General features: G+C 24.3%; 7 protein-coding genes across 7 annotated transcripts; 3 read left to right on the top strand and 4 right to left on the bottom strand. All coding sequences in view use genetic code 6, as the record gives it.

The window, feature by feature from the left end:
• Positions 1–41: 41 nt before the first annotated feature.
• TTHERM_00691810 (methionyl-tRNA synthetase protein) lies at positions 42–2,252 on the bottom strand (the record flags this gene model as incomplete). The annotated part of the gene is made up of 9 exons (XM_001032146.2): positions 42–571; positions 626–797; positions 854–1,141; positions 1,251–1,412; positions 1,490–1,572; positions 1,628–1,693; positions 1,789–1,938; positions 1,999–2,149; positions 2,220–2,252. 9 exons carry the CDS (start codon positions 2,250–2,252, stop codon positions 42–44), a joined length of 1,635 nt encoding a protein of 544 aa, XP_001032146.2.
• A 393-nt stretch (positions 2,253–2,645) lies between these two features.
• Positions 2,646–4,598, top strand: TTHERM_00691800 (MFS transporter; the record flags this gene model as incomplete). The annotated part of the gene is made up of 3 exons (XM_001032145.2): positions 2,646–3,067; positions 3,420–3,835; positions 3,895–4,598. 3 exons carry the CDS (start codon positions 2,646–2,648, stop codon positions 4,596–4,598), a joined length of 1,542 nt encoding a protein of 513 aa, XP_001032145.2.
• A 690-nt stretch (positions 4,599–5,288) lies between these two features.
• TTHERM_00691790 (kelch motif protein) lies at positions 5,289–11,381 on the bottom strand (the record flags this gene model as incomplete). Its single annotated transcript, XM_001032144.2, has 4 exons — positions 5,289–6,168; positions 6,271–8,195; positions 8,349–8,545; positions 8,651–11,381. 4 exons carry the CDS (start codon positions 11,379–11,381, stop codon positions 5,289–5,291), a joined length of 5,733 nt encoding a protein of 1,910 aa, XP_001032144.2.
• A 706-nt stretch (positions 11,382–12,087) lies between these two features.
• Positions 12,088–13,788, bottom strand: TTHERM_00691780 (glutaredoxin-like protein; the record flags this gene model as incomplete). Its single annotated transcript, XM_001032143.2, has 5 exons — positions 12,088–12,464; positions 12,517–12,985; positions 13,115–13,354; positions 13,451–13,555; positions 13,666–13,788. The coding sequence occupies 5 exons, from the start codon at positions 13,786–13,788 to the stop codon at positions 12,088–12,090; spliced, it is 1,314 nt and encodes a 437-aa protein (XP_001032143.2).
• A 600-nt stretch (positions 13,789–14,388) lies between these two features.
• TTHERM_000691779 (glutaredoxin-like protein) lies at positions 14,389–15,147 on the bottom strand (the record flags this gene model as incomplete). Its single annotated transcript, XM_012799830.1, has 3 exons — positions 14,389–14,588; positions 14,711–14,810; positions 14,887–15,147. The coding sequence occupies 3 exons, from the start codon at positions 15,145–15,147 to the stop codon at positions 14,389–14,391; spliced, it is 561 nt and encodes a 186-aa protein (XP_012655284.1).
• A 548-nt stretch (positions 15,148–15,695) lies between these two features.
• Positions 15,696–16,121, top strand: TTHERM_000691778 (transmembrane protein, putative; the record flags this gene model as incomplete). The annotated part of the gene is made up of 1 exon (XM_012799829.1): positions 15,696–16,121. The coding sequence occupies one exon, from the start codon at positions 15,696–15,698 to the stop codon at positions 16,119–16,121; it is 426 nt and encodes a 141-aa protein (XP_012655283.1).
• Positions 16,122–17,053: 932 nt separating this feature from the next.
• On the top strand, positions 17,054–17,818 carry TTHERM_00691760 (hypothetical protein; the record flags this gene model as incomplete). The annotated part of the gene is made up of 1 exon (XM_001032141.1): positions 17,054–17,818. One exon carries the CDS (start codon positions 17,054–17,056, stop codon positions 17,816–17,818), a length of 765 nt encoding a protein of 254 aa, XP_001032141.1.
• Between the last annotated feature and the right edge of the window lie 245 nt (positions 17,819–18,063).

The raw sequence follows: 18,063 nt of genomic DNA, 5'->3' as shown, positions 1-18,063 counted from the left end.
TATGCTAGAAAGTTAAATTATTTTTAATTTTTTAAGAAACCTCAAATCTTTTTTTGTAAGTCAAACTTTTGCTTAAAAATAAGCTTCTTATTATCAATATCTACTTTCAAAAATTCAGAGGACAACTCTTCAAAGCCAAAAGATTACTTAGGTAGATTGTTCTTATCTACAATTCTAAATTGTAAGTAATTAGTATTTATACGATCATTTTTAATGTTCATTAATTAATAGACGTTCTAAATATATTAAGGTATAAATGGATAAAGGAAGATAGAAAGAACTCTGACACTTTCTAATATTAGATATGAAGATTTTTGTTTTTCTACTTCTGAAATATCCTTTTACCAGGGAGCATGATCTGTCATAAGTTTATTTGTCATTCCCCAAAGCTCTGACATAGCAAAATAACCTCTTCTAAAATCACACTTGTCTAGATGTTCTTAAATTTTATTACTGATAGTTGTGAATTTGCTGATATATTCGAGATCTTATTCGTTAAGCACCCAAGATATTTCAGTAATCTTACCATCTTTGATAATTTTCTTATTGAAAACTCTTGACATCAAGTTAACTAGAAATTAAATATTATGTTTAGCATTAATTATTTTAATTGAATTTAAATTACTGAATCCTTCAATAAATAAATTGTATGTTTTAGTCAAATCTACTTCATCAAAATTTGCATCGAAATCTTGTGGACCTTCTGACAAAAAGTAAAGTCTTACACTGTCGATACCATACTTATTTCCTAATTCAACTGGATCAACTACATTTCCAAGGCTTTTGCTCATTTTTTGCTGTTTATTAATTTATGATTATTATTGAGGTTTTTTGTTTTAAAAATTATTTTTACATTGTCTTTGATCCAGTGATGATGGATCAAAATTTTTTAAGGTGTTGAGTACCCAGCAGCTAGTAAAAATGCTGGCCAAAATATTGAATGAAACTTCAAAATATCTTTGCCCATTATATGGAAAAAATTATTGGATAAATGAATTTTATTTATATTATTGTTTGGATATCCCAAACCTGTTAAATAGTTAGTCAAAGCATCCAACCAAACATAAATTGTGTATTTCTCATTTGAAGGTACTGTTATACCCCATGTTAATCTAGATTTAGGTCTACTAATAGAAATATCCTTAATATTATAAAATAATGCGTTTTTAATACAAATTAGATAATGCGTAATTTTTCATGAAAATAATAAATATTATTTTTTAAAGTATTTATTAAATTTAGTAATTTACCTTCAATTCTTCTAGTTATTTAATCATACTATTATTGTAGTGTTCAGGGTATACAGGCTTTTCATTTTCTAAATACTTTATAACGGCTTCTCTTATTTTATCCAATACAAAAATATGAGTTTCCTCACTAACCCAATCAACAGGTTATCCAGATTGTGTTACCTATTAACAAAGATTTCATTTAATAAATTTTATAATAGAACTAAGTTAAACTAATAAATAAATAACAAGTAATTTACAAACTTTCCAGAGGAGTCTTTGACTAAATCTTTTTCACCTACAAAAGTTTCATCTGATGTATGATACCACCCTTCGTATTTCTCTAACAAATAATATTATTAAACATTGATTGATCGTTTGGGAGAAATATTTATTACTCATATCAATGAATCCCTTTTTTTCTAGCACATTCCAAAAATGTTAAACTCCCTCTTTGTGTGATACTATTAATGATAAACAAATTATTTTAAAGACTTTCCAGTGAAGCTATGGCAATAATCATTTTCAAAAAAATTATGAAAAAAACATTCTTTCTTACCATCTGATGTTCTATTGAATTTATCATAGCTAATGCTATACTAAGAAGCCAAATCAACAAATTTTTAACTGACTTAATCAACAAATTATTATGGATCTTTTTATGCCTACTTTGCAGAGTTTTGTATTTTTTAGCCATGTTCATCAGTACCTTTGTAGATTAAAAAGCGATGTTTACAATTTTAAAAATTGAAATTCTAATAAAAATTACCTGTTTAGAAATAAGATTCATAATTGTCTATAAGTTTCCATTTATGATAAGCATCAGATAGAATGAGAGTATATAGATGCCCTATGTGAGGTTGAGAATTCACATAAAAGATAGGAGTAGTAATGGAAATTTATTTATTTGAACTAGAAAACTATTCAAAAAATTAAGTATAAAAATATTTAAAGTAAATTTTTTGTTTTTTTGGCTTAAAACTATGTTACTCTATGCACTAATTTATTTAAGGAACTTAGCATTTTTTAATCTTTTAATTTTGAAATTGCGTAAATAAATAAATCTTTGTTCTTTAATGAATTCTAATTAAATAGATATCATCTCAATTTTATCAATAAATTTTTTATTGTAGAGATAATTTTTAATTTGAAGTATTTTTAGAAAGTAGAATCCGTAATATCGCACATAAATAATTAAACAAAATTTTTCTATTCAATCAGCTTATAGCTAAAAGGTATAATATTATCCATAATATTCTTATACTTTATTAACAATATCGTAATTAAAAAATTAAATATAAAAAAAATAATTATTACTCATTATTAATATCTCAAAGCCAAATAATAAAAATAGAATTAACTTCATAAGCTTTTTAAATAAGCTATTAGAAAAGGAAACATTTATATATAATATTAATGCATAATAGTAGAGATACTTCTTCTTCTGATCAATAAAGTATAGCCTAATAAGATGATTATTTATAGAATACAAGTCAGTTAAGAACAGAATATAATTTGAAGTATTTAATTTTTTCAATCTGCTTAGGCTCATTAGAAATAGGATATTGTATTACAATTACTAATTTATTTTTATAAATCGTTGATCAAAGCAGCTATTCTGATGATAAAAAATATTTAATAAACTCCTCTTTTTCGGGTATGGTTCCTTTAGGAGGTTGTATAGGATGTTTAATTATCATTAGTAAAGTGTTTAGGATAGGAAGAAGAATTATTTTGATATTTGCTGATTTTATTTAGATAGCTGGATGCTTAATAAGTATACTTATAATTTGTTGTAGTGATGAACATGTTTCAGATTCTCGCATCATGATAGGAATGTAATTTATTTGGGATTTAAATCATTTTAATAAATTTATTTTGAATTACAAAAAACAACCATTTTAGATAGAAAATTATTATATATAAATATATAAAAAAATAAATATAATATACTGGATATAAATAAATGCACTCTCCAATAATTTCTACCCTATATTTTCTCAAGAAAATAGTATTTAATTTGATTTTTTTTGACAATTATCAAAATATTTTGAAATAGAAGTAAGATAAGGTTTAGATTAGGTTGTTTTTAAGTAAATTAAATCAAGTTTTTATCTGATCAAATTCTTGAAAAATACATGCAAATTAAAAATAATTATTTTAAAGTTTATTATTAATCAATAATTATAGGTTTTTTATCGGATTGTCTGTTGGAATTAACTCTACAATAATCCCTGTTTATTTATTAGAATATGCACCTTGCTTTTCTGGAACAGGAAGAGTAATAATAACCCATCATTTTTTTGTAATTTTAGGAATAGCTATTTCATTTGTGTGGGGAGTCTTTATTAAACAAGAATAGAATGAAGATTCTAGTATGCCTAATTATACACTTATAGGAGAAATTTTTTATATTTTACCAATAGCGCTATCTTCGATAAGATTAATTTTGCTTTTTTTTGTTTTTAAAAAAGACACACCATTTTTTTATCTTTAAAAAAACCTGAAAGAAAAAGCTAGAAAAATTATTTCATTATTTTATGTTGAATAGTAGGCTGATAAAATTCTTGAAATCTTCGAAATTAAGTAAGCAAGGTAGATGGAAGGTAAAATTATATTTTACTAATTACTTTTATTTATTTACTAACTAAATAAATAAATTAAGGTAGTACAAAACTTAAAGATATGATATAACCAAGATATTTAAGAAGAGTATTGATTTCATGCCTTATGAATTTTTTTTGTTATTTCAGTGGTGTATTCTTTTTCCTCTTTTATTCCTGTAAAGCCTTAGATTCTTACAGTAATGATAAGTTTATTAGCTAATATAGAACTCTTATAATTGGGGCTGTATTACTCTTTACATAAGTTTTTTAAATTCCATTTGCAAAATTGATGGGAAGGAAAACTATATTACTTATTGGTTAAATTTGTTATATAATTGGTTTTATAGGTCTATCATCGACTTCTGAACTTGAATATTCATCTAAGCTTAACATAATAACTCTCTTTATGTGTATTGTTTGTATTGGATTTTGCTTTTAGTCATCTGTTATCCCTGTTATAATTAATGAAATATTACCAGAAAGAGGAGTTGCTGCTGTAAATTTTATCTCTTTGGTTTCAATCTTAATAGGAGCGATAACTTATCCCTCTTTGCTTAATTAAGATGCTTAATTTATCTTTTATTTAAGTTCTCTTGTTTTTAATATAGCAGGATTTATGCTATTATATTATTTTGTTAAAGAAACTAGAGGTTTAACTAATTATTAAATTGAAAAAATATTCACCTCTAATTTTCATGGATAAATAAAAGATTAAGATGATTCAGATGATTAATCTAGGAATCTTGTAAATTTATCATGTTGATTTATTTATTTTATTATACAATAGATTTTATTCTACCAAAATGTTTAGTAACTAAGTGTATATTTATTTATATATTTTAAATAAAATTTATTTATATCAAATTAAATTAAAATAAATATTTATTTTACATAAAATTTACTGCAATTTATTTTAGAATAATCATAATACTTAATGTAATTTGAAGAATATACTTTAACTAAATAAATTTAAACAATCTGTTAAGTCTTTTTCAGTGCTTATATTTAATGCAAACTACATTATTAATTTAATTTTTAATTTAAAATTTCTTTTTTTGATATTTTATTTTTAACAAAAATATTTAATTTTCAATCGAAATGGGTAATCATGTTTAATAAATTCTATTTTATTTATGGATTTTATTGATATTAAAGGAATTAAATGCTTTCAAAAAAATGATATAAACTAGCAAAATAGAATGAACAAAAAAATATAAATGTAGATATTAATTTGAGTTAATTGTTTTTAATAAATTAAATTTTTAAATTACTTTGCATATTTGTAGTTATATATATTCATTTTGATAGGTAATATTCGTAGTTAATTTTCATGAAAATGAATGAGCAAATAACTAAGTTAATAAATTAGATTAATTTAATATTTAGGATTAGAAGATTTTAATTAAATGCTTTTCTGGGTTAATTTATAATTATTGTTTTCAATTGCAATTAATCAGTATCCATTAAAGTAAAAACTGTCGATTGATGTATTGCGATCTATGGTAATTTGTTTATCTAATCCTGTTTTATTTTCTTTTTCATTTGCTATGATACTACAAGGGGTTCTATCGTATTTTATATTATTAAAGTTAGCAAAATTTAATGTTATAAGGGCATTGTTAAATTCATCGAGGAAATATATTGTATCCCTAACAAAGATAAAAGATAAATCGTCTTAATATGTTTTAAAATAATCTTAATATTTGATGTCATTGAATATATCTATTTCTTCTTCTTATTCTTTTATTAACTCATCTCTTTCGTCTTCAATTTTAAACTTAATATTTATTCCTCCCTTTATTAATTCAAAGAACTGAACATAAATGCAGTCTTTTTAGCGATAAAGTGAAACAAAAATATTGTTGCCTATATGATCAATACAAGGTTTTACATATCTATTATTAATAAAAGGACTTTTTATTGACAGATCAACTTTCAATGCCCACTCATCATACTCAATGTCATAGACTAAGTAATTTAGTTCTCTTCCTCTAAGTTCTAATTCCTCAGATACACCACCAAATACATATAAGAAAGCATAGTCTTTTCCAGATAATACAGTGCCACTGACAACACCTATTGGCATATCACAAATTTACTCCCAGTCTTCCGTTTTGATAGAATATCTATACGCTTTTTTTGAAATGCTCTTTGAACCATCAAATTAAATTTAGTAACCTCCAATACAGTAAACAAAATCATTACAGTAGTATAATGAGGGTTATAAAATAGAGTTAGGAATATCTTTTAACTATCTTAATTTAATTTTAGCCTAATGTTAAAAGGAAAAATCCATACAATAAAATGGTTGTTGTTAAGTTTTAAAGTCTTCCCTATTTAATAAATAAAATTTGTCAAAAAATGAATAAATAAATAAATAAATATCATAGTTTGTAGTTAAGTAACTTTTAAGGTATATATAAATGATTGATTACTTTTAAGAACCAGTCATGTAGATCATTCTTTCATGATCGAAAGTAAACATGTTATGCTTAGAAAATTTATATTATGTATTATTTAGATAAACAACATCATTTTTACAAAAGGTAAGTTCTTCATAATGGCAAGATATTAAGTAATTAGTATTATATCCTATCCAAAAAATACGTTTATTATCACTCGAGAGAGTGTCCTTGTTATTTTTTATGTAACTTACTTGTAAACTCTAATATATTTCTTTAATATCTTCACTAATTTAATCTAATTTTAAATTATCTCCATCTTGTAAGATGAGCATATTGTTTATCAAAAATGAAGAAAGACCTGGGTACATTTTAAGTTTATCTTAATTTTCTTAGATGTAGCTTGATGTCAATGTTAAATTCTCGTCATATTCAAGAGTTGCTAATTGATATATTAGTGTACATGCATCTATAAAATCATTTTGAAAAGTTTCTCTATTTTCTAAATACCACCCAGCGAGTCTAATATAACCTTTACCTGTGAAATAAATAAGGCGAGGTGATACATTTCCATGGACTAACTCAATTGTTTATAAAGAAATAACAGCCTTGAAAATGGCTTTTAAAATTGTACCAAGCTCTTAGCTTTTAAAATAATTTTACTCTTTTATGCGCTTATTAAGCTCATCAAGAAGACTCCATTCGCTATCTTCCTCGATAATGTTGACAAAAAGAGCTCCAGTGTTATCATCTTACATGAGGAAACACTGCTTGATTTAAATTAGGTACTTGCTTTGCGCATTAAGCTCAAGTAATTAGACAAATTACTCATACTCAGAGATACTTCCAATACCAATTTTACGCAAATTATAAAGCTATGATTAATGTAATATACGATAAAGTTAATACTCTCCAGTTTGTTAATATAATGAAATTATTTTAAACTAATTTTGTTAATAATCTCCATCCTGTTCTACTGTTCCATCAAAATTAGATGGAACTTATTTAAGATAGTTAAGTTTTGCCATAAATTGGTTCATACTTATTTCATCCTGCTTAGATAACTAGTTTTTTTAATCATTTAACAAGGCAGCATTTGTATTGTTTGAGCGATTAGAACCTGCCATTGGCGTTAATATCTTATAATCTAATTAAGGAGTATTATTGCCAGCAAGTAAGAAGTTATTGTTACTTCCAATATTGCCATTTTTATTAACAAATATTTAAGGTGATGGAGCAAATAAAGTATTTTGCTTGTTTGTAGCAAAATGACTTAATTTTTCATTTCCTCCAACATCTGCTTTTAATTTTTAAATAGTAACACTTTTTTAAGCTTATGGTGTTGGGCTTAAAACGCTACCACTTATTTTGCTATGCTATCCAGTTCCTCCTTCATTCTAAATAGTTTTAATGTTAATCAATGTTTTCATTTGCTTTAATCCAGTATCATTCTTATCCTCTCCTACTCCAGCTGCTTTCTCATAAACAATTCTTTTAAATTCTTAAAAAGTCCAAATATCATAAAGCTGCTTAGGAGATTTTAATAGAATATCATCAAAAGAATGTAAAGAAACACATTTTTTTAGAATCATAACACCTTAAGTTGGAAGAAGCTCGTACGAGCATATAACAGTTTCAACTTCCTTTCTACCTAATATATGAAGCATCCCTTCTTGAAAGACTACATTCTTACCTAAATTGAGTGCATTATTAAACTTTACTTCAAATGGTTGATTTAGAATTTCATAAGCATATTGATGTCTATGAGGATATTTCTCATGATTCTTATCAAAATTTAAAAGTTATTTTAAAGTGCTAAAAGAATAAAAACACTTGTAATTAAAATCTAAAATATAAATATTTTTTGAAGCAGACAACAAAAATACTCCGTGTTAGACTTCTACACAAAATTCAAACTAAGATAAATTCATATTAAGATCGCAAAACTAATTAAAAATCTATTATTTTTTTAGTTAGTTAAAAAATTTGTTAATTAAACGTATTCAAGTTTTATTTGAATTAAATAAATTAATGTTTGTTTATTAAATTTTTCTTTTAAATTAAATGGGTTTTTTGTGTTAAAGAAATTATTTAATTAATTGATTATTTACATCTTCTGTACTGCAAGCAAACCTAAGATTTCCATCTTTAAAGTCACCTTTTTCAATAGAGGTGTCAAAATAAGAATAACGAATTCCTCTTTCAAAAATATTTAATGAATCTAGGATGCAGTAAATAAATTTATTGTGAGGATCATAAAAATGAAATGCTTTCCTACGCCAAAGATAATTTCGTGGTCCTTCATAAACTGTTTTTATAAATATTAATTTTATTTTAAAATACTTTTTTTGGGTTTAATGATAATTATTTAATTAAAGTTAAATATATTAAATTAATTGAGTAAACTTATTACTTCTAATTTATTCATTCCAATCATCAGATCCGAATTATTCCTATTTATACTAGACTTGAACAATGTAAGAATTGTAATAATTGTCATTTGTCTCAGGATCAGTAGTTTTTTTACCATTAAATACGAATAGTCTGAAAGTGTAATCATCAGGTACAACTGTTAAAATTTGTGGATCCTCTATTTCCATATTTTTAATTGACTTGAAAAAAATAACTTCTGACTTTTAGTTGATTATATGACGCTCTGTAGTGTTTATATTTAAAGGAATTTTGACAATTTTATTTGAGTTTGATGCAGCGAAAAAGTAGAAGCAGTTGTCATATTTAGAAAATGTTAAATGTGTCTTAACAGGGAATTTTGCCTTTTTACGAATCAGCTTTATGACTTTAAAAGTTTTGCTTTCGAATTCATAGAAGTGAATTTAGTTTTTACGGCGGAAATAAACATGCTAATTATCATTTTTTAACGTTCTGTCTCCATGGTATGAGAGAAAAGCACTTAATGAATCATGTTTAAAAGCAGTTTGTGGCCCTTTTTCTAATACACCTTAAAGTCTAACTGTAAATTCTTCTATGGGCTTTTATGCATGGAAATCTGCTATAACTAATTACTGTAAGGCTTCTTATGCAATTTATGGTAATTTTATTTTTTCTAATATTTAATCTAATTCATTTTAGTCCTCTAAAGCAACTAATTCTGTAAAATTATAAACATTTGTAATTTATTGTATTGAAGTCATTGATTCCTAATTATTTCTTGGGGATTTTATGTTACCAATAAATTCAATCATAGAATTAGCATTACTTAAAGAACCATTGTTATTGTTATGCTAATTTGCAGCATTCATATTTGGACGATTAGAGTCTCTCCTCCTATTTCTAAGTTCTAAGACTGTTTAGAAATAATAAACCATCAAAGCACTTAAGCACTTACAATCATAATACATATAGTCTATTTCATTTAATATTCTTCTTTGCAAGTATTTGCTTTCCTATTCATTCCAAATGAAATCAGGACTATCTAAATAAACGTGAGTTTATCGGTTTGACACAAATATTCTCACCATAGATGGCTTTAGAACTCTATATGAAAAACCAGCTCTATGCATTTTACAAAGTGTATTGGCAATTGTGTCAAATACTTGGAAGGCCCTGGCACAAATTTTAATTAAATCTTCTCCGGGAGCTACTGAGTGAATATGTTCATCTAATGTTTTGCCACATTCAGGAAAAATTCTATCGATATACATAATTAATTTGCTATCTTCTTCGTCATCTGGATCTTATTTGTTAAGCAGTGATTACCTTCTTTTAACACTTTAGTGCATATCTCCCTATTTACCTTTTGCATCATTAGCAGCTAAAGCTTATAAATTTTATTTTCTAGACTTAAACATTCCTCCGTTATATTGAGTCTCACCTATCTATATGTATGAAAAGGTAAGCAAATTTGAAAAATTTTAACGCTTTAAAGCAAGCAAGTAAGATAGAAAGGCAGACATTTTATCAAATTCATAAAAGTACCTCCTTTTAAACTCTAATAAGTTCTAAGGAGTCTTAATCTCTGTTTTGCAGATAGCTGAGTGAATCCATTCGTTTTTTACAATATTATATTGTTTAATAACATAAGTATTATTAGCATTGCTTGGACGATTTTGTCTGCTTGTTGGGGGTTTTGAATCAATTTGACTTTTACTTTCTATTTAAAGCATTGTATGAGCTTCATTGCTTTATCTCTTTTTACCTGTTGCTTAGCCAGAATTAGAACTTCTTAATAAGTTCTCCTCATCAAATACATGCTTTTATAATAGTTAAGTATTTTTATGATTCGATGGCCTTCTCATTCCTGATATTTCTTACACTTTATGCATATTAGTTTTATTACGCTCATCTTCGCTGTCCTAATCGCTCTCTTTATCACTATCTTGTACAGCACTCTTTTTAGAGATCTGGCTTTTTTCTTCTACAAAAGATTTGGTCTTAGTAAATAATTAGTTATTTTTATTAGACTAGCCGCTTACTCTCCTACTTTGGCCATTATTATTACTACTTCCTCTTATTTAGCTTTAAGAATTATTTGATGACAATAATTTTCCATCTTCCTACTTGCCATCATTTTCACCTTAACTTATCTTATCTAATTCTCTACTCTTCCTTACAATATTTGGTTTACTATTTTTTCTATTGTTGATTTAGCTAGCAGATTATTTCATTGATTCATTTTATGATTAATCATCACTTTGATCGTCACTTTGGTCATCATCGTCTTCATCTTCATCATCATCTTCTTCGCTCTCATTTTTATCTTTTTAAAACTGCTCATCTTAAGTTTGTAATTTAGCTGTTTCTTAGCATTTTTATAAAAACTCTTGCAATTGATCATTACGAAACTATTCATCATAAAGGAGCCACTTAGGAAATTACTCTTAATAATCAAGAACTAAATTCTTTAGCATAGGCTAGAAAGCTTTTTAAGTTCTTGAATTAAAAATGTAAGTTCCTAAATAAGTAGAAGTTTGCCTTTGTAAAGACTACATTAAATGAGATTAGATTAGAAATTAATCTAATTAAACCTCAACAGTCCTATCTTCTCCTAAATAGAGTCTATCTTTTGATAATTTCTACTTTTTCAAATCTTCTCTCTGTTTCATCTTAACCGGATTAACCTTGACTCTTCTAACTATTACTTCTTATTTAGGCTAAACACTATTTATGCTTGAACAGCTTCCCATTGTATCGCTCTTCTCTTTATAAAAAATTAACCAGTTTTTAATAAATGACTACTCTAAAAAATATATATATTTATTAACAAACAATAATAATAATAATAAAATGACTAATTCCTTTAAAACTTATATTTTAATAATTATTAATTAATTGTTAGTGCTAATTAAATGTTATTTCGAAGCTTTTTTTAATTTTTTGATACAAATATAAATACATGAATGAATCAATCAATCTATAATGAGTTGATTTTTTTTTTAAGTTATTTATTATTCTTACTTTTCCATTTCTTTTTATATTTAATAAATAAAGTAAAAACTTGTAATTAATTCCTTTAGCTTTAAGTATAAAGCATACAAGTATATAAAACGGAATGGTGTAACAAAAACTTATAAATTTTTGGAAATTTGTTAGTTCTTATTATCTATTTATTTTTTAAACGTTTTATTTTCTAAATCAAGCAAATTAGTAGATTGACAAAAAGATTTTTAGTTCTAGAGAAGTAGAGAAGGATTGTTAATTTCTTGAATAAAAGAATCAGATAAATAGTAATTAATAAAATTATTTACACAAATAATATATAAAATATTTTAGATAATAGAAAATACCAATTGATAGCTTAAGTTTTATATATTTTTAATATTTTTGATTGATTTATTTGTTAATATACTTAATAATTTTTAGTAAATTTTATTACATTTTGTTTAGTTTCATTCAGAATTTGCTGTCTATTACGGATTCTGTGGTAAATATATTAGGACGAAAAACTTTTTTATTGTTATTATTAATTGGTGGTAGATTAACTGTCATTTATATTTTTTTATGAGCCTGTTCATCAGGAATAAAGTAATCCTTCTTTCTGTTAAAGTTGAACTTCTATCTCAGCAAGTTATCAAATTAATTTTTGTTATATTTTTATTCATGCTTAGTATTTTGTATTGTATTTTTTTTGAATGTTTCCCAATTATTCTTCATGTAATACTGTAATCTAATTTCTTAAAATTAACGTTCTTTTTATTCCTTTTTTGTCATTCCCTTAATTTCTATTAGTTCTAGCTCTTCTTTAACTTTTTATGCCTCTTTCTAAAATGCTTTTATTTTTTAACAATAGTATTATTTAAAAATTAATATTTTATATTTTACGGTATAAAATTTTTTATTAGAAGCCCAAAAATTCCAGGCGAGGTATCATCAATATATCAGTTGGCTCAGTTGTTAGAATAGAATATTCAATTTCTTATTAATTAATTATTTCATTGCTCCCAAAAAATTCTCCAGGTTTTATGAAATTTGTTTCAAATAATTTATAATCGAATTCACCATTTTGCATTTCCTGCTTTGATGGTGATTTAACAAGTTCTTCTAAATCTTCCAAATGAGGATAGTCAAATCTCCTCATAGCTACTCTCTTCAAGCAAGTACACTACCCCTTTAGTATTATATATACATAACCAGGAAGGTCCTCCTCTCTTAGGATAAGAGTATTTACTTAAAATTACTTAAGAGTAGATTTGCTTACTATCTCATTTAGGACATCTTAGCTAAAATTTTCAAAGACTTTGACCTACTTCATAAAGTCAATTATACACTAATTACCTTATTTTTCTAATTTCTTTTTTTTTTTAGTTTATAAAAAATAATTTTATAATTAGTCAATCAATCAATTTATTATTTGTTAATTGTATAATTAATTATTTAATTGATTAATCAAATTTATAAATTTGCTTTCATTTTTAATTACTTAAGAGTATGAATCAAATAAAGATTTGTTTATTTAAATTATTTCCGCATCATCCAAACACTTAACTACAACTTGTCCTCTGTGATCAGTATACTAATCTTCATCCCACCAAAAGAATTCACCTAGGCCAAATGAATTCATTAACCTTTCTTCCTTTTAATTAGTAAGTTTGTCTTATAGTTCTAAAATTACGTCTACTTAGCCAAGCAGTACAATATATATGTAATCTTTGTCTTTTATCTTTTTTTTTTCAAAATAAATCATTTGTTTATGAAATATTTTACACAGTTAAGCATAAAATTTCATAAAAAGAAAAGTATTAAATTGTTTTATTACATTTTAAAAGAATTTATAGTTAGCTTTCAACTCTTTACATTCTAGTTTAGATATAACTTATTCGTAGAATTAAGTGCCAACCAAATGATCAAAAAGCAATATTTTCTATTTGAATAAATAAGACATTAACAAATAAGATCTTAGCTTAATATTTGAAATATTTATATAAAGTCTTCCGTTTTATCTTAATTAATAACTATAAAGGATTATAATACCTTGCACAATCCATTAATTTCATCTTTATTCTTTTCAGATTTATTATGCTTTTGAAGCAAAACCTTTAATCTAACAGCTTCTTGTAATGTAAAAATATCTTTGCTATGCTGTTGCATGTGCATATAATTAACTAAGAATTAAAATTTTTATTTTATCTTTTCAACTTCAATACTACTATAATTTATAAAATTTTCTGATTGCTTTAAATTGCATAAATTTTTTTCTTTTTTCTTTTTCGATCAGTAACTGGAAAAAAGATTAATTATAATATTTTGCTATCAAATTGTTAATTTTTTAATAATTTTAGTGGATATAAAATAAATAATCTCATAAAAACTAAATTTTATTTTAAAGATACTTATTTAATTATTCTTTAATTCACTAAGTCTAATAAAGAAAATATTCTAAAAAATAAAAATAATTTTGCTTTGACTTTTATAAAACATATTGAAAAAATAATAAATATATTTTTTTTTTTCGCTTAATTTTGTAAATCAAAAATAATATTTTTTTAATTAAAGAAAAATTCTCAATTTCTTAAAGAAATTTCCTAAATTAAAAGAAAGACAAAAATTTTGTTAAGTTTGCAATTAATTGATTGTAAAAATAAGTTTTTAAAAGGAATAATCACAATAAAAATTTTTTTATGAATTTATATAAAATAAGTGCTAATCCATTTAATTATTCTCTTGTTTATAAATATTTCATCTCGCTATTTAAGATCACTGTTCAAGTAAACCTACCTTGTTAAAAAGTTCCTTCAAACTACCATCTTTATGCATTTCCTAGACAATATCAGCACCACCTACGAGCTTACCATCAACATAGAGTTGAGGGAAAGTGGGCCAGTTGGAGTAAACCTTAACTTATTTTCTAATTACTTCATATTTCAAAACATCGACGCTCTTGTAATCTTTGATTTCTAATTTTAAACGTCAAAAAATCATTAGTGATGCATAATTTGTGAATAATTCATTAAATAATTTTTTCAAATTGTTTTATAGTTTTTATAAATTTTATTTAAATTTAAATGTGTGTGCTTACTATAGAATTTAAGAGTTTGGACTACGAAGTTTGAGTATCCGCATCTGGGTTCCTTAGGATCTCCCTTCATAAACAAACAAACCTTATTGCCGCTAACCCACTAAAATTAAAAAAAAATAATTAATTAAAGCATTGAATAACCTTTTTTTATAATAAATAATGAAGGATTAAAGTACCTTATTAATCATTTCAAGAGCTTGTTCATCAGTTAAATTATTTCCATCAACTCCTCCTACTTTTTTCTTTGAAACAAAGTCGTCATGAGAACCCTCATCAACTCCAGTAGGTTGTTCGTTGTTACTAAAGTAGAATTTATTGTAAACAGCAAGAGATCTAATGGCACCAATTTAAGATTGTTAGCCGAAATTTCTTAATAAGTTAAATTAGTTAGTTTTTAACTTTAAATTTTTCATGCACTTGAAGGTATTTGCAATCATTTTTCGCTTAAATTGAACTATTTATTTTTCAAATTAGAGAAAACTTTTTTGATTTTTTACAAATTGGTTTAAATAACTTTTTATTATTTTTATTAATTATACTCAAATAATTATTTACACTAATTTTTATTAAATATTTTTTCTTAACTCTGCTTTTTTAGAAAAAGGAAAGAAAAAGAAAAGATAAAAATCTTATATACAAATAGTACTACTTTTTCGAAAGTTTTCTATGAAGATAGATATACAATATATTTCAATAAAATCTATCTCTAAAGCTATTTTTTAGACTGATTGCCTAAGCCTAATAGAATTAAAAGCCCCTTTTGCCTTTACTTATTGTCTATTCTTTCGACTTGTTGTTGTTAACAAATAATTATAATTAATTATTTTTTTTAATTTGCATAATACTCAATATTCTATCTATAAAGTTCTCCTTATAGCATCAATCAAAAAAAATTTTTGAAAGCACCTATTCGCTAGTGCAGACATCAGGTAGAATATATCAAACAAGAACAAAAAATTGATTTTATTAAAAAATAGTTATAATTATGATTAATTAATTGATTTACACATATAATATAATTTTTTTTATACAAAATTAAATTATTTTCTAATTGATATTATGTTTTATATATAAATAATTGTTTTTTTTGACATGTTAAATACTCTTCAATGTATCTTATACTTAAAGACAACAGCTTTAAGCATGTTTAACTAGTTTTTTCTTTAAGCTAATATATGACCAATTGTGGGATCATCCTGCATTTCTGCAAGAGTTGGTTTTCTCTTGTTCTTCAATTGGAATTAATATTACCACTCTCTTATAGTTTCTTCTTCAGCATTCATATTTCTATGAATAGAAGCGGCATCTGGATTAAAGAATGGGTTATCTTGATTGGAATAAACGAATGTCTCTTTAGTATGTCTAACAATTTCATCTTCTTTTAAAGACTTTTCTTATACTTTATCTTTGATAGATTTCATATATATGTGTTTAGCATCATAATTTCCATAATTTTGTGAAAATGATTTTTAGTTTTCTTCCATTTATTTTTACTTTTATAATTTTTCTTCTTCTTATTTAAGTAGATCTGAGAAACTCACATTTTCATCATCTTCTTCTTAGTTTATTTAGGTCTTAGGTTTCCAAGTAAAGCTGTAAATATTCTTATTGAGCTTCTACAGCTGTGTAGATTTACTAGTTGGAATTATATAATCAGCGAACTTGTAGATATTTCTAATCATTTTTTATGTTTGAAAATAATTAATTTTCTAATTTAATGAATTGATTACTACTTAGCTAATCAAAAACAAACAATAAAACAAGAAATCAATAAGTTCCAGAAAGTGCTTCTGTCTACTCGATCCAATATTTTTGACAATATTATCAATTGATTTCTATATTTTAAATGGTTACTTTCATAATTTATATTTTTTATTAAATATTTTTTTAAATAGAAATTAAATCATATAAATATTATTTTATCTTTAAACATAAAAGTTATACTTCTAATTATAGGAAGATTTGATATAAATTTAGATAAGTCAGAAGTTTTTCAACCTATCAAAATTGATTTATTATTTTTACTATTTTTAAAATTATTAAATTTATTTCTAAAATAGAAATTATTAACAAAAATTACAATTTAAATGATGCATAACCTCAAATTAAGTTTGATGTTAATTTGCTTTCGAAAAATTGATAGAAACTTAGATGATTTGAATCTAAATTCATTATATTGAATTTTAATTATAATATAAATATCATGGTTATTTTCTTTTTCTTTTAGAAATTATTGTTAGAATCAAAAATCTGATGTTTGATTTGTTGGTTTATTTTTATTAATTTAATTAAAAAAATAAAATCAAATTAAGGTGAAAAAAAAAAAAAAATCATTAGAAATAAATGTACTATTCTCCCTTCAGCAATTATTGGAATCCATATTCTTATGGAAACTATACTCCTTACCACTAACCATAAAGGAAGCAACCTTATTATCAGCCTACTCCTTATCATAGCAGCTATTATGATTATGATCCAACATTTAATTACTATCCTACTCACTATCCAAACTATGATCCCTATGAAGAAGAACTTAGAAGAAGACAAGAGAAGAAAACATTTGATGAAAAGGAAAAAGTAGATAAATTGAATTCCTCATTAAATAAAAGAAAATAAAATAAGACTGTAAAGAATAAAAAAATAAATTTATAAGATCCTAATAAAATGGAAAATGAAGATAAACAATATGAGAGCAGCTCTTTTGAATAAATTAACTCCCAACACGATAGCTCTTTTGAATAAATTACCAATGAAAGTTTACAAAATAATACTTAAGCGAAACCTGATCAGACTTCAAAAAATAATAATAATAATTTATAAAATAACTTACCGAAATTTATCAGAGTCGACTCTAAGACATATATTTAAGAAGAATAGATAAACTACTGGAAGGAAGTAAATAGCAATCCTGATAAAAATAACCTCTAAGACTGCTTAATCGAAGAAAGATATCCAGAAGAAATCGAATAAAAAGCAGAAAAGCTCTCTAAGATTGTACAAAAAGATTATTCATATTGTTTGTAAGTCATTTTGTAAAATCCAGACTACACAATGGGAATGTATATCGATATAATACTTAACAAACAGCAAAAGAGATAGTAACTTTGAAAATAGCATATTAATAGCATAATTTACTAACTTATATATAAATTATAAAATAATATATTTTAATTATCAACTGTATTTATTGTATTATTTATGTAAAAATATTATCTATTTCATTTATTTATTTATTACTAACTCTTCTTTTTCCATTAATTAAAATATCTTTAAACTTATCTATCAATTTACTTATTTATTTTTTAAAATTAATATTTGGAAAAAACTATTTTAGAGCTAAAATAAAATTGGAT

Source organism: Tetrahymena thermophila (genome assembly GCF_000189635.1).
Source record: "Tetrahymena thermophila SB210 genomic scaffold scf_8254422, whole genome shotgun sequence".
In the NCBI taxonomy this organism is placed as follows: domain Eukaryota; phylum Ciliophora; class Oligohymenophorea; order Hymenostomatida; family Tetrahymenidae; genus Tetrahymena; species Tetrahymena thermophila.
This window is presented reverse-complemented; position numbering and strand designations above follow the sequence as displayed.